General features: G+C 40.4%; 1 protein-coding gene across 2 annotated transcripts in view; it reads left to right on the forward strand.

Moving 5' to 3' along the window:
* The window catches only part of NCMAP (non-compact myelin associated protein), a 142401-nt gene extending 133866 nt beyond the window's left edge, over window positions 1–8535 (forward strand). For both annotated transcript variants that reach the window (XM_075336087.1, XM_075336088.1), the window contains exon 4: window positions 2248–8535. In XM_075336087.1, the coding sequence (XP_075192202.1) occupies window positions 2248–2389 (142 nt within the window). In that variant the 3' untranslated portion in view covers window positions 2390–8535. The remainder of the gene's footprint in view (window positions 1–2247) is intronic.
* The last annotated feature ends 9024 nt before the right edge of the window (window positions 8536–17559 follow it).

Here is a 17559-nt window from a genome sequence, read left to right on the forward strand (position 1 = left end):
TGTGCGCTGGTAACTAATGTAAACATCGGGTAACCATACCCGATGTTTACCTTAGTTACCAGTCTCCGCAGCTTCCAGACGGCGGCTCCGTGCAAGCGCAGCGTCGCTTGCATGTCGCTGCTGGCTGGGGGCTGGTCACTGGTCGCTGGTGAGATCTGCCTGTTTGACAGCTCACCAGCGACCATGTAGCGATGCAGCAGCGATCCTGACCAGGTCAGATCGCTGGTCGGATCGCTGCTGCATCGCTAAGTGTGAAGGTACCCTTAGACACACAATGCAAAGATTGAGTTAACTTCTCCCCTTTTTATCTTATCTCAAGTGTGATTTTTATATTGCCCACACCTGTTTCTTGCCACAGGTGAGTTTGAACGAACATCTCATGCTTGAAACAAAGTTGTTTACCCAAAATTTTGGAACACTGACAACAATTTTGTCCTGCCCATTTTGGGGGTTTTGTGTGAAATTATATCCAATCTGCCTTTTGTGCCATGTATTTTTGTGTTGTTCCAATAAACACAAAGGAAATAAACATGTGTGTATGACAATACATGTGTAACTGCAATAATTTTCTTGGAGACTTGCTTCATTTTCTGGAACAGCTTCCAGGGTGTCAACACTTTCAACCATGACTGATTTTGCATATAGATAGACATTAATTTATGGTTCATGTACATGGTAGAGGTCCGTGCATGGAAATTATTTGGCAGTATACAAAGACAACATATTTCCTTAAAACAGTACCACAGGCTTTGAGCACTATATTAACAGAGTTATTCACCACCAATAGCAATGCTGTGGGAGACTATGGAGCATGTCACAATTATATATGTCAGATTTGTGCAAAATCTAAGAGAAAAGATAAATGTATGCCTCCATATGGAATCAAACGCATATGGCCCTTATTTGAAGAACTATTAAATACAATTTGAATCCTTTGCCAACATGTTTTGAACATGTATGCTGCATCTCTAATGCAGGTGTGTGTGTGATCATGCATGCGGCTTTCTTTACAACATCATTGTGCCTCTGGAGCCGGGTGAATGCGTCACGGCTTCAGAGAGGCACACAACACATGTCCGAAAGTAAAGAAAACTCCTTCATTTCTGGACATGCGCAGTGCATCTCTCTAAAGTCAGGATGCTCACAACCAGATTTAGAGGCACAATAATGTTGTTAAGAAAGCAACCATATGTGCAAAATTCGCAGAGATCTGGCAATGACACCGGCTTTTACAAGTGTTGTTACAATGTCTACAGGGGTGATAACATGCTGAGAGAGCTGACTAGTTTGGGGAGCAGTGAATATTCATATCCTTTCGACAGGCACATTGCCATGCAGGGACCCGATGGGTCTCTGTGATGCAATACATTTCACCTAGATGCATGCAATCGGATGCACATCCAGCTGAAACAGGCTCTGGGGTTGGCAGGTCCTCTGTACCCCCTGGCCCGATCGCAAACACGATCCCTGCAACCGTGATCATTACACCTCTGGCTCCTGTATCACCTATGTGAATGGTAGGGGTGGTCATACATTCAGACTACCACTATATACACACACATGTAGAGCTCCTATTTTTCCTGTGTGAACAGTAGGGGTGGTCACGCATGCAGACTATCACTCTATAGACATATGTAGAGCTCCTGTGTCTCCGTGTGAATAGTAGGGGTGGTCTTTAAAGCAGACTACCATTCTATAGACACACATAGAGCTACTGTGTCTCATATGTGAATAGTAGGGGTGGTTATGCATGCAGACTACCACTTTATAGACACATGTAGAGCTCCTGTGTCTCCTGTGTGAACAGTAAGGGTGGTCATGTATGCAGACTACCACTCTATAGACACATGGAGAGCTACTGTGTCTCATGTATGAATAGTAGGTGCGATCACGTATGCAGACTACCATTTTATAGACACACATAGAGCTTGTGTCTCCTGTGTGAATAGTAGGGGTAGTCACGCATGCAGACTACCACTCTATAGGTACATGTAAAGTGGTAGTTACATATGCAAAACACTAGTCTGTTCACACAGGACAACATTCTCCTAATCAGTGGAAGCCTCAGTGGTTAGTGCCCGGCTATCAAACATTTATATATATTAATGATCTGCTGATATGCTGTCTGCAACAAAAAAAATTCCTTCTACCTTAAGCTATAAGTAATGTTATTGATAAAGAATTGAACATATAGTATATATTTTTTGAAATATTGGTGAATGCTTATTCCTACTTGTAATTTAACAGGCGTACACGAACAGAGAGAGAACTGGGAATGAAAAGCACCAAAACCACAAACACACCATCCACAAGAGCCCACCACAGTTCCCTCAGCCAGCCAACATCTCTAACGTCTATTCCACCCGACATCCAACTCGATAACCGATGAAGAGAATGTGTGCTGACGGAAAATGAAGTTGAGTGTAATTTACAATTAAAATTAGTTTAGGACAAGACATTTAGATCTTCGCTGAAACACTGAGATTCAGAATGTGATAATAGGTCTTTGCTTCCAAGACCAACCATCCCTACATTCACAAGCTTACGTTGGATAGAGTAAACTCATACCCACCAGCTGAGCAAAGAATAAAGCCATTGTATTGGAATCCTACGGCAATGGAAACCCCTCACTACATCACAATGTCTCTTTCATCTTCAGTCTATCTTGATTCCAACCCAATGAATGGACTTTTTACAGGAAGCCGGGGGAACATTTCTGGAAGCATGACTGATATTCTGATGGCTTTTATATATACATATTTATATTTATATATGAAAGAATGTTGTATGTATATTGTTGGACTTTCTCTATTTTTCATATACAATTCACACAATATTGTTTCGCCATTATCTATTCCTTAAAATCATTGTGTTGAGCAGAAAATAAATCTATGACAAAGTACCATTATGCAATCCATGTCTAGTAAAGAGAAGTAGAGCTGGCCATGGATCACTAAATGATGATATATATTTATATCAGTCCATAGGGTTATTGGACATCTCGATTAATCTCCAATATCATTGTATAAATGATCTGCTGAACTTTTCCTTTGTATGCAATACAGTGATTCAATCCCAAATGTAAAATACCTCTATGTGTCTATATTTGACTACAATAATTTATAGAAAAAAATTGTATAATTTTATTGAACAGCACTTAAGACTTTCTTAGTATAATCTTACTATAGACAACTTCTAAAAGGAGTTGTCTGGGAGTTTTGACATATCGCACAATATATCGTCTCGTGTGACGCCCGCATTACTGTCAATATCATGTTGATTAACAGTTGGCTCCTTGCTGCCTAGTTAATCATCATAACTTCAGCAGTGATGTCTCATCGACATAGCAGAGTAAAAGAGAATTAGCTGCTCCACTGACATTAGGTCTAGGGAAGCAGGGAAATTCCTACTTGTGTCGAGAGACAGACAGGTAGTTACCAACTACCTGACGCTAATTTTTTAGCCCCATATGGTAAAATAAAAAGTTCTGGATAACCCCTTTTATGTTGGAGTTATAGCTATGGCGAAAGGCTATATATATAATACATGGACATCTTGATTCTTGAGCATCTCATCTCCAGAGCAAGAGCCCCTCTTCCTTCTGGCTCAAAGTTGAGTTCCAATAGAGGGGCCTCTCTCTTTGATGTACTTACGTCAAATGCAGAAAAACTTTTTAAAGGGCTTAACTTTCTAAACTGTCAAACTGGGTGATAGTCAGGGAATATATAGCAACTAGTCTGCCTAAAATGACAAAGCTTTTCTGCTAAAAGCTGGATTGCCATTCTGCTGGCTGCAGAAATGCTGAAAATCAGCAAGGGATAGCAGCAGGTTACTACATGCAACACTCTATCTCACCCTGCATTAATAGCTGTGATTTCCATAAAATAGAATAAATGAGGTGTAGAATTTTTACAGCTGGCTAATTCACATTCAGCAAAGGATGAGACTACGATTTTGCGATAAACATTTCCATTTTGTGTAGCTAATAACACTAAGTACATTGTTCATCTGGGACAAGTTTTACTTAATTTTGAGTTAACTTATTATTTGTAGTTTACAATTATATCACTAATGTGAAAATATATTTTTACGTCACTGTTCTGACAATGTAAGTTTACGGCTGGCCAACCCCTACAGCACATATTAACCATTGCATTTTACAGTTTACATATAGAATTAAACTGCATGCAATAAATAGTCGAGTATATTGATGAATGGTACATATACAGTGGCATGCAAACGTTTGGGCACCCCTGGTCAAAATTACGATTATCATGAACGGTTAAGCAAGTTGAAGATTAATGATCTCTAAAAGGCATAAAGTTACAGATGACACATTTCCTTTGTATTTTAGGCAAAAGAAATAAAAAATATTTTCATTTTTTCCGTGTTAAAAATTACAGAATTGAAAACGGGTCTTTACAAAAGTTTGGACACAATTGGAGATTACTTTGACCAAGGTTTCAGATGTTAATTACGCCATAATCAATCATTAGGAAAGGCCAGGTGATACAAGTTTCACAGGTTTATAAAAACCCAGCCTCCTCTAACCTTGTGCCGAAAATCAACAGCCATGGATTCTTCTAAGCAGCTGCCTAGCACTCTTAAAATGGAAATGGTGGAAGCCCACTAAGCAGAAGAAGGCTATAAAAAGATAGCAAAGCATTTTCAAGTTGCCCTTTCATCAGTTTAAAATGTAATAAAGAAATGGCAATTAACAGGAACAGTGGAGGTCAATATAAGGTCTGGAAGACCAGGCAAAATTTCTGTGAGAGCTGCTAGTAGGATTACTAGAGAGGCAAATCAGAACCCCCTCATGACTGCAAAAGACCATCAGAAAGATTTTGCAGACTCTGGAGTTTTGGTACATTGTTCTACTGTTCATAGAAACCTGCACAAATATGGCCTTCATGGAAGAGTCATCATAAGAAAACCTCTCCTGCATCCTCACCATAAAATTCAATGTCAGATGCATGCAAAAGAACATGTAAACAGGCCTGATGCATTTAGGAAACAAACAAGTGCTGTGGACCGGTGAGATTAAAATAGAACTCTTTGGCCCCAATGATCAAAGGTATGCATGGATAAAATAGGGCACAAAATTTCAGGAAAAGAATATCTCGCCAACCATTAAGAATGCGTGTGGATCATTCATGTTTTGGGGTTGTGTTGCAGCCAACGGCACACGGAACATTTCACAGGTAGAGGGAAAATGGATTCAATGAAATTTCAACAAATATTGGATGCAAACATAATACCAGCTGTAAAAAAAACTGAAGTTGAAAAGAGTATGGCTTCTACAAATGGATGATGATTTTAAAGATACATCAAATAGACTACCTGGAAAAGCCAAGATGAAGGTTTTACATTGGCCCTCACAGTCCCCTGATCTGAACATCATTGAAAATCTGTGTCTAGACCTCAAAAGATTAGTGCATACAAGACAACCCAGAAATCTCACAGAACTGCAAGACTTTTTCAAGGAAAAATGGAACAAAATCCTTCAAACAAAAATTGAAAGACTCTTGTCTGGCTACAAAAAGCATTTGCAAGCTGTGATACTTGCCAAAGGGCGTCCTACTAGGTACTAACCATGCAGAGAGCCCAAACCTTTGCCTCTACCCATTTTTCTTTTTTTAATTTAAAAATGTAAAAGATGAAAATATTTTTTTTACTAAAATATAAAGGAAATGTGTCATCTTTAACTTTACGCCTTTTAGAAATCTTTTCATCTTCAACTTGCTTAACTGTTCACAATAACATTAATTTTGACCAGGGGTGCAAAGACTTTTGCATGCCACTGTATTGAAATTCATATTACTGAAGGCTTCAGACTTCCAATTTTTAAACTGTTTGAATGTGTGCACAAAGCTTGTGCTTATGATTGTTATTCGGGAATGTGTAATCTGTATAAAATACTGATGCAGAAAAAATAAACAACTTACTTTGTTATAAGAGGTTAGTTAAGATTTTAGGAATGTAACTGTTAAAAGTGTGTGTATCTCCAAAGCTAGGGGAATCTTAGCCAGCAGAATCGTGAATTCAGTAGCTTTGAAGTATAATGTAGGATCGCCTCTAGTTCAAGATCTATACAAAAGAAATAATACACTCCATTTGCAAAGTGTCAGCATATCCAAGTGGTACGCCATCATTTTATGATATTTACAAACCCACTAAAGGAAATCTGTCAGCAGGTTTTTGCTACCAAAAGAGACAGAGATCCTGATTCTAACGATGTATCACTTTATGGAGTGCTTTCTGTACTTCTGATATAATCACTGTTTGAGCAGCAGGAGATTGTCACTAAAGGATTATTAATCCTACTGACATGTAGTTCTTTATATTCATGAGCTCTGTATAACCCCAGCACTGATTGGCAGCTTTCTGCCTATGCACATTGCACACAGAAAGCTGTGAATCAGTGATCTGGGAGGGGTAAAATAGAGCTCAGCATTCAGGGAACTGGTAGGTCTGTAACAAAATATTTGTTAATTTTATCAAAACTGCAACAACCAGTAAAATAAGTGCTACATCGCTGGAACCAGGATCTCAGCAAAAACCTTGCGGCAGATTCTCTTTAAGGTTTACATGGAGTTTTTTTGAAGGCAGAAAAATCCAAAGTTTTTTCAAGAAACACTACTTTTTGTTTTTGAAGTGTGTTCTTCACACTATATTTTGAAGTCTTTTGACTTGACAAGTTTTGAGTGTATTCCACAAAGAATCCACCTCAAAGACATAACATGCCATTTCTTTATTTCCTCAAATCCTTGTAAGAAATAACAAAAATGCTTAAAAACTCCTCATATAAACATAAAAGTGTATTTATTACTGAAATAAATAGGAAGAGTATTTGATGCATTTTTTAGTAGGATTTTAGAGAGGATCTGCTTCAATTTCTCCTAACAAAAACTTCATTGTGAACCTAAATTAAAGGGAATCTGTCAGCAGGTTTTTGGTATTTAAGTTGAAGACAGAATGCTGCATGGGTTAACACAGATAATTCAGGGATGCCTGTCTTGTCTCAGTCAAATTTGTTATTTATTTTCTATGTTTGTTTAAGCAAAAGGACACTTATCATTGCTGGACTACAAGGTCACCAACACCAGTCTGCCACTCCCCCTATTGTGATTGACACCTGACTGTCAATGTACAATCTCTATACAGAGCCATGTGTGAGCAGGGCTAGCTCTCGCAGCACTGCTAAATGACTAAATATAACAATTCTGATTGTGATAGAACAGCTGCACCCAGTAATCTAAGTGATATATTGTTAGATTCAGAATCTCTTTGTCTACATCATGCTGCTCTCAGATGAGGTAGCAAAAACCTGCTGACAAATTCCCTTTATCACTACCTTTGCAGAATCTTACTAAGCATGCAATAAATGAAGCAAAAGATCATGAGATATTGAAAACAATAAACCATTTTATGAATAAAATGTTGCTTGGAACAACCAATCAGAATTTAGCTTTACTTTTTAGTGAAGAGGCTAGTTTCTAAAGACAGCTTCTTAACGTTTTGTCTCTTCACTCAATTTATAGTCTAGGAATGGCGAGAAGTCGTCATTAAGGGAATAACATCTAACTGCAATTTGTCATGGAAAGGATAACATATCCACATTGTGTTACAGGCATGGTATTGCCTAACTATGGACTGTAAGCAATGCTGGGCACCGGAACATATGGGGGAAGCTCAAATACCTTAACCATAAATTCATCCATTTCTTCATGCTCTTTCTAGCTTTTGATGTTTGTATTATTCTTTGTAGTAAAACGAAAAAAAAAAAACAACGTTTTCGATGTGCTGAAACTATTATTGATGTGTATTGCTGCAAGTCTATTTTCATGTGCAATTACTGATTAATTAGATGAATCATAATGTTCAGTAATGGCTTAAAACTGTGAAACAAAACAAAAGGATATACTTTTCCTAGTAGAAATCATTCATGTTAATAGACATAACAATTAACAATTATTGCTTGCGGTTTCATTGTTATTGCTTATGGTCTATGGTCAAACCTTCGAAACTCGATTTGTATTGCCAAATTAAAATGTCATGGACAATCCCATCAATTCCTTGAAATGCTAAGGTCTCATCCACAAGACGTAAATATCTTCATGAAGCTCTATGACAGTGCTTTATGGCCATCTTTAGCAAAGTCCATGGCCTCTAATTACCGCCAATTAGGCTCTGATCTGAGTCTTACGCACCCATAAAACACTTATTCACATTCATTGACCTTCCACCATAAAAATCAAGTTTCAACTCTGGTTTTGGGAAAGTAACACAATTTTTTAAACCATGAATTGGTAGAAAAAAAACTTTATTTGAAAAGGGCCCTTAACTCATTCATTGCTTGAACTATCTAAAGCGTTTATAAGATGTTCCAACAATGACAGAGTTAAACTCAGGGAATTTCTACAAACTCAAAGGTTGGATTGTGATTGTTAACCTTTCTATTTTTCAATAAAAGTGCTGCTTTCATTCTTTTTATAATTTGACGGAATATATCATATTTTACAATAAATGCTTCAGTGGTTGAAAAGTCTTTCTAGATTCTTGTTGTTCATTGTTATAGAGGACAGAAAAACATAACTAGGTAAAAATGGAAGAAAATGCAAGTACGGTTTGTGGGGTTTATTTAAAGCAGCACCAATCACAAGGATTTTCCTATACAGAGGTGTATCTGGGGGGGGCTGGCGGGGCATGTGTCCTGGGCACAGCTGTCAGTGGGGTGCTGTCAGGCTGCCTGATGCAGCGCTCTGTCACCCGGCGGCTGTATGTTACCGCCCTCCATAGTGGGAGCTATTCTCGGAGTCCGGCAGTCAAGCTGACAGCCAGACTCAAAGTGTGGCACGCGACTCCCTATGATCAATTGCATGGCACAGGGCGCCGGCTGACAGACTGCATTGGGGGGACTTCCCCCTGCCTCTGGCTCATGTAGGCTCCCCTGTCAGATTGCAGCATTGCAGTTAGAAGCAGCGTGATGGGGGAGGGGCCTGCACAGCACTGAGGAGGCTGCATAGTGCCGTGTGCTCAGCCTCTCACCCTCCTGTCCTGTGCACTCAGGCCTCTGTGCTCGGCTGCTTAGGTCTAGCACTGCAGAGGAGTCAGGAGACAAGAACGAAGCCAGATCTGATTGGCCACACATTAACAACTCAGTGCCCGGCTGCAGCATCCATCTTACATGAGGAGGGAGCATCAGTCAGGAACTTGTGCTGCACCTGATATAACAGGGGCAGCTATGCATCAGGTACTTATATCTAAGCGAAGTGTGTTTATATCTAATATATACAACCATATATCTAATGTATTAGTGACTTCAATGTGCAGTGTATGTGTGCTGTATATGTCCAGTATGTGAGTGCAGTATATGGGGTGTGAGTGCTGTATATGTGGTGTGTCACAGCTGTGTGCGGTATATGGCAAGTGTGTCAGAGCTGTGTGCAGTATACAGCCAGTGTGTCAGAGCTGTGTGCGGTATACAGCCAGTGTGTCAGAGCTGTGTGCAGTATACAGCCAGTGTGTCAGAGCTGTGTGCAGTATACAGCCAGTGTGTCAGAGCTGTGTGCAGTATACAGCCAGTATGTTAGAGCTGTGTGCAGTTTACAACTAGTGTGTCAGAGCTGTGTGCGGTATACGGCCTGTGTGTCAGAGCTGTGTCTGGTATAATGCCAGTGTGTCAGACCTGTGTCTGGTATACAACCAGTGTGTCAGAGCTGTGTGCTGAATACACCCAGTGTGTCAGAGATTTGTGCGGTATACGACCAGTGTGTCAGAGCTGTGTGTGGTATACAGCCATTGTGTCAGAGCTGTATGCGGTATACAGCCAGTGTGTCAGAGCTGTGTGTTGTATACAGCCAGTGTGTCAGAGCTGTGTGCGGGATACTGCCAGTGTGTCAGAGCTGTTTGTGCTATACAGCCAGTGTGTCAGAGCTGTGTGTGGTATACAGCCAGTGTGTCAGAGCTGTGTGCGGTTTACAGCCAGTGTGTCAGAGCTGTGTGCGGTATACAGCCAGTGTGTCAGAGCTGTGTGCGGTATACAGCCGGTGTGTCTAATTGGCCGGGGTCTGGCACCTAGCACCCTAGCCAATTGGCTGTTTTTGGTGCCGGTGGCAGCTGTAGACGGCCATAGTGCTCATTCCAGATCTGCTCCGTCTTCTGATCATGGCTGTGGCTGGGTACTGTACATCCGCTCCTATTCAAATCAATGAGGCGGATGTGCAGTACCCGGCTCACATGACCGTCTACTCTCGCCACTGGCATGGGAGAATCCTAAGGGTGCAGAACATATGCTGTGAGAATTCAGAAGACTGCAATCACCTAGAATGACTGCAGACTTTCATCATAAACCTAGACAACCCCTTTAACTATAAAATTAAGCAATGTAGTCCCGTGATAACAGCGTGTAATACACTCCCTGTAAGGGTACGTGTCCACGATCTGGACGCACTGCATCCTGACCTGCATGGCCATGAGTCTCCTCCGCAGGAGAATGTAGGAGACCACAGTTGCTTGTACCCATGATCAGGGTTCAGTGCGCTGCGGTTTCCTCACTGTGTTTTCCCTACGTTGAACGCATGGAAATCCGCAGAAAACAATTGACATGCTGCGGCTTGGAAAAATGCAACGCAGGTCAGTGTTTGCTGCAGAAAAAACAAGCATAGTAGGCACGGGAGTTCTAGAAATCCCATCCACTATGCTTGTTCTGCACAACACAGCGTTTTGGATGCAGCTGAAACACGCAACATCCAAAACGCTGCTAACACTGATTGTGGCGACACAGCCTTAGGATTCAGCTCTGCATTCTGATTACAGCAGTCATCACGTGGCCACTGTTTTTCATTGAACATTGAGAGGGTTAGGAAAGCAGCTTGTCTGCATGTGACTAAGTGTGCAAATTATATATGAATGAGCGGTCACATGATGACTACCCAAACCGTGAGGGGCGCCAAACAGAATTCTTGCCCCAAAAGCCTAGATACACTGTCCTATAAAACCTAAAGCCAATGCTATCATGGCATGATCATGCTGATTCTATATATACCTTTAGTTGTGAGATTGGATATATAGTTTTTGAAACATAAGCAAGTAAAATTTGTAAAATGAACAGTTTTTTGATTGGCAGCAGCTACGGCAGCTGATAACTGGGGTGGGGTTTGATAGTGATTCTCAACCCTTGCATGTCCATCCTCCCCCTATCTATTATTTATACTAATTCCATTATAGAAGTGTTTTACTAATGGTTGTGGCTATAAATCATGGAGGCTAGAAGGACCTTGTTGATGTCATACCCATGTGACCAGAAGGGGCGGGGCCTCAGCCAATATAGCTGATACCAGGAAGCAAGATTATTTTTCTGTTGGCTAAGGCACCGCCCCCTCCGGTCACATGGGTATGACATCAGCAAGTTCCTTCTAGCCACCATGATTTATAGCCACATCCTTCTATAATGGAATTAGCATAAATAATAGATAGGGGGAGGATGGACAGGCAGGGGACAAGAATCACTATCAAACCACACCTCAGGTATCAACTGCCCGGCAGCTGCTGCCAAGAAAAAAACTGTTCCTTTTACAAACTTTACTTGTTTGTGTTTCAAAACCTATACGTCTACCTGACAACTAAAAGTATGTATAGAATCTGCATGATATTGCCAGTATAGCACTGGCTTTAGGGTATATAGGAAAATCCTGGTGATTGGTGTGCTTTAAAGAATTGGTCTGCAGGATTTAAGACCCAAAATATTTAAACGTGCATATAGCTACAGTTAGGTCCAGAAATATTTGGACAGTGACACAAGTTTTGTTATTTTAGCTGTTTACAAAAACATGTTCAGAAATACAATTATATATATAATATGGGCTGAAAGTGCACGCTGCAATATGAGAGTTTTCACATCCAAATCGGAGACAGGGTTTAGGAATCATAGCTCTGTAATGCATAGCCTCCTCTTTTTAAAGGAACCAAAAGTAATTGGACAAGGGACTCTAAGGGCTGCAATTAACTCTGAAGGCGTCTCCCTCATTAACCTGTGATCAATGAAGTAGTTAAAAGGTCTGGGGTTGATTACAGGTGTGTGGTTTTGCATTTGGAAGCTGTTGCTTTGACCAGACAACATGCGGTCTAAGGAACTCTCAATTGAGGTGAAGCAGAACATCCTGAGGCTGAAAAAAAAGAAAAAATCCATCAGAGAGATAGCAGACATGCTTGGAGTAGCAAAATCAACAGTCAGGTACATTCTGAGAAAAAAGGAATTGACTGGTGAGCTTGGGAACTTAAAAAGGCCTGGGCGTCCACGGATGACAACAGTGATGGATGATCGACGCATACTTTCTTTGGTGAAGAAGAACCCGTTCACAACATCAACTGAAGTCCAGAACACTCTCAGTGAAGTAGGTGTATCTGTCTCTAAGTCAACAGTAAAGAGAAGACTCCATGAAAGTAAATACAAAGGGTTCACATCTAGATGCAAACCTTCATCAATTCCAAAAATAGACAGGCCAGAGTTAAATTTGCTGAAAAACACCTCATGAAGCCAGCTCAGTTCTGGAAAAGTATTCTATGGACAGATGAGAAAAAGATCAACCTGTACCAGAATGATGGGAAGAAAAAAGTTTGGAGAAGAAAGGGAACGGCACATGATCCAAGGCACACCACATCCCCTGTAAAACATGTTGGAGGCAACGTGATGGCATGGGCATGCATGGCTTTCAATGGCACTGGGTCACTTGTGTTTATTGATGACATAACAGTAGACAAGAGTAGCCGGATGAATTCTGAAGTGTACCGGGATATACTTTCAGCCCAGATTCAGCCAAATGCCGCAAAGTTGATTGGATGGCGCTTCATAGTACAGATGGACAATGACCCCAAGAATACAGCCAAAGCTACCCAGGAGTTCATGAGTGCAAAAAAGTGGAACATTCTGCAATGGCCAAGTCAATCACCAGATCTTAACCCAATTGAGCATGCATTTCACTTGCTCAAATCCAGACTTAAGACGGAAAGACCCACAAACAAGCAAGACCTGAAGGCTGCGGCTGTAAAGGCCTGGCAAAGCATTAAGAAGGAGGAAACCCAGTGTTTGGTGATGTCCATGGGTTCCAGACTTAAGGCAGTGATTGCCTCCAAAGGATTCGCAACAAAATATTGAAAATAAAAATATTTTGTTTGGGTTTGGTTTATTTGTCCAATTACTTTTGACCTCCTAAAATGTGGAGTGTTTGTAAGAAATTGTAGGAATTGTACACATTTCTTATCAGATATTTTTGTTCAAACCTTCAAATTAAACGTTACAATCTGCACTTGAATTCTGTTGTAGAGGTTTCATTTCAAATCCAATGTGGTGGCATGCAGAGCCCAACTCGCGAAAATTGTGTCACTGTCCAAATATTTCTGGACCTAACTGTATATATACAGTATATATATATATATATATATATATACATATACAAAAAAGTGCACATTTGTTATAATAAACAAATGAAAAATGTTCAGAAAAAGTGATCCAAGGGTGTATAGAAAGAGAAAATGGTAACACTAACTATGTCAGTTTGTCCTGAAAAGAATGCGGCCCCTCAAATTTGTTTTTTTTCTGTGTTCGGCCCATACACCCAGCCAAGTTTGAGACCCCTGTGCTACACTGTGTAATGTCAGAAAAACAAGCTGTCAATGAAATAGGAGGAGGCAACGGTGGACGGGGAATAGCGCTGGAGTGATGGAGGATTCAGATCTACATCAGTTATTTCTATATCAATTCACATGCTGATTTCTGAGTATTGGAGGAGCGGAGTGACCATGTAAAGGTAATGCTGGACTTGTCTTTGAAAGAGTTATAAACTATAAACTATAGATATATGAAAAATCCGGCACTCCGTTGCATAAAGAGAAAGTTCTTTTTTTATTCCATGAAATCCAATAACCAAGGGATGCGCATCATCACAGCAATATACTCGCACTGCCACAGTGCTATTGTGCGTTATGTGCCCCCACTTATCATCAAGCCGGTGTGTGTTTGACAAAGGTCTATAAGTAACCGAAACGTTACACTTTTCCACACCTTGGTTATTGGATTTCAAGGAATAAAAAAGAACTTTCTCTTTATGCAACTGGAAGCCGGATTTTTTCATACTTTGTGTATGGTTTGGGAACCTATCCGTGCACCAAAAATGTTTTTGAGGAGTGTCGTATTTATGTGGAGAAACTACGGTATATAATCTATAGATAGCTTGTGGTGAACTCCTGCAGACAGAATTATCTTTACATTCCAATTGTAGAAAAGCATGGTCTTGCTGTCCTTATTTCCCTCAACAACATAAAATTGCTTTTGGTGCTCAGGAACTGTCCTGATTATCATTTTCTTTCTTTCCAGTGAGTGGCTTTATTAGTCATCTGCCAGCAATATAAGAGCAGGAATGCTCAAATGAGATCAAGTTATCTGAAAGTACAGAGGCCACCATTTAAAATCATAGAGTTACACATTAGCTAAGTTTAGAAGTGAAATCGGGGGCTACAAATTAAGAATACGTTTTCACATTCTTGTGTCAACTGGATGACGGTGAAATCTTCTCTTGTAAAGCTTTTGCACCTAAGAGCAATACATTAAATAGAAGTGGAAAAACTAAGGGCCTGAAAAAAATACATACTGCAGCTTGTATTCTATTTTGAAAAGGCACCCCCATGTAGTGCGGTATGATTATATTAATATACTCACCTTCAGCCGCCTTCTCTGGGATCCAATGCCGTTCTGCTTCTCTTCTAGTGACGTCACCGTTCTTCAAACAATCCGATTCACACTATGCTTTCTGTTTTACAATGTAAGTCTATAGAGTCTCATTCTGATGCTCCATAGGCTTACATTGAGAGACTGAAGAGAGGTCCCCAACTCCAGTCCTCAAAGGCCATCAACAGTGCATGTTTTCAGGATTTCCTTAGTATTGCACAGGTGATAATTTAATCATCTGCACAGGTGATGATTCTAACACCCATGCAATGCTAAGGAAATCCTGAAAACATGCACTGTTGGTGTCCCTTGAGGGCTGGAGTTGGAAACCCCTGGTTAAGGGGTGCATGTTTGACGCCCTCTCAGTTTATTACCTATGACATTACCAGAAATAGTGCTCTACACTGCTTTCGCACGCAGTCCCATGGACAATAAATGGAGCAGAGGTGAAACATGCTCACATCCACTATATACTGCAGAACCTTGCTACCAATATCCAGATCCGCATTCTTAAGATCAGTGGGGTCTATAGATAATAAGTTGGAATAACTTCCAATCGTTGGAATACACCTGAGAAGAACACATAGCGTTTCAGTTAAAATTATTCAACCCTGGAAATTAGGTTTATTAGCAAAATTTTCAATTTTTCTACTGTTTGCAATAAACATAGCAAACAAGAAAAAACACAACAAAAATAGCTCAACAACTAATATAACAGTGTCCAGACACTTCAGTGAATCCATCTTGTCCTCTACTAATTACACTAAATCTTGATTTGTCCACATTAAGCTGGGTTCACACACAATGACAACGACGTCGCTGTTACGTCACCATTTCCTGTGACGTAACAGCAACCTTACATGATCGCTAGTTAGCTGTCAAACGTAATTTTAAGCAGCGACGGAGCAGCGATCATAGCGACCTCGACGATCGTTGTGCCGTGTCACACGCATTGCTATGCGACGACTCAGACCTTGATAGAGGCGTGGTGCTTACCCCTAGACATGTTTTGCGTTGCCTCTTTTCACGCCCCTCTGTTCCGATTGGTGATCGCTACAGCGCCTTTGTGTTGCCTTTTTTTACGCCCCTCTATTCCGATTGGTGATCACAACAGCAGCGCCTGATTGGGTGACCATGCCAAACAAAGGAAGACACAGTAGTGCATTCATTCATTCTATTTCAAATCATTCAGATCCACAAAGAACGACACACTAGCGACACCAGACAGAGAATCTACTACGTGGAACAAAAAATGGAACTTAAAGAATGAAATCACTGTAACGCCTTCGGCAAGGTACCCAATCGGAACGCTGTTGTAACCACCAATTGGAGTCGTAGGGGCGTTGCAAAATACACCGCAAAAACATGCCCTTTCCTGCCTTCAGTCCTACGTCACTGCCTTCAGCGTCGTCGCGACCGTCGCTGCTGCGTTGTCAAACACAAGGATGCTGAGGTTATCATCATAGCTCAGCGGGATAGCAGTGATCAAAAAATGACCTGGAACATTCAGGAGCGAGCAGCGATTTCGCAGCAGGGGTCTGATCGTTGTTATGTGTCACACACAGTGACGTCGCTGTTGAGGTCGTTGCTACGTCACAGAAAATGGTGACTTAGCAGCGATGTCGCTGTGTATGACACCACCTTTACATTCACTGAATTATTGTAAATTACAAGAAAAGAGGTGGGGATCATTTGCTGATTTATACAAAAGGAGGTCCTTCATCCTTCGCAAACTGTGTGATCTTCTCTTAACACATAGCTAGGAATTATTCCTGCCCATAAGGTTCCATTAGTCCGATAGTGTTTGTGTACTGTATATACATTGTCAATATAATGCAAAAAATTATATGGAATAATGTAGTAGACCATACTATTACATAGAACAAAAATGAATACCACCTGGTCCCTATCAATGATTGATGTAAGGAATCTTTAGGAGGTATACGTCATAGGCTTTTCTTGGTGTATACAACAAACACAGGCCATGGCTGTAATGTAAACAGCGCTTTATGTTATTCAAGACATGCATCATGGTTTAAGTCTCATAATTGTTAACAATAGCTTTTTTTATAAAAACTTTATGAATTAAAGTAAATTAAAATAGGTTTCTGAGAAGAAAACTTTTTTTCAGGGGTTAATATTTTCTAACAAATGAGAGGGAAGCAATATAATGCATATACAGTTAGGTCAGGAAATATTTGGGCAGTGATACAAGTTTTGGTATTTTGTTAACCTAAACAAATTCAAGATACAGTTATATAATCAATATGGGCTTAAAGTGGACACTCAGCTTTAATTTGAGGGGATTCACATCCTAATTGGGGTAAGTTTAGGAATTTTGGCTCTTTAATATGTAGCTACTTCTTTTTCAAGGGAGTAAAAATAATTGGACAATCCTCTCAAAATCCCTTTAATGAGATGCATGGGCTAGTCCCTCAGTAATCCATCATCAATTAAGGAGGTGCTATGTCGACTCTGGAGATGATTCCAAGTATGGCATTTGCATTTGGAAGCTGTTGCTGTGAACCCACAAGATGTGGTCAAAGGAGCTCTCAATAATAGAGAAACAAACCATAATTTTGCTGGGAAAAAAAGAAGAAATCCATCAGAGAGCTAACTTAACGTTTTGGAGTGGCCAAATCAAAAGTTTGTTACATTCTGCAAAAATAGCTGACTGTTGAGCTTGGGAATTAAAAAGGGCCTGGACATCCACAGAACATATGTGACAGATAATTGTAGAATCCTTGACTTGGAACGGCCCATGATCCGAAGCACAACACATCCTCTGTAAAACATGGTGGAGGCAGTGTGATGGCATAGGCATGCATGGCTTC

This window comes from Anomaloglossus baeobatrachus, chromosome 2 (genome assembly GCF_048569485.1).
Source record: "Anomaloglossus baeobatrachus isolate aAnoBae1 chromosome 2, aAnoBae1.hap1, whole genome shotgun sequence".
NCBI lineage: Eukaryota > Metazoa > Chordata > Amphibia > Anura > Aromobatidae > Anomaloglossus > Anomaloglossus baeobatrachus.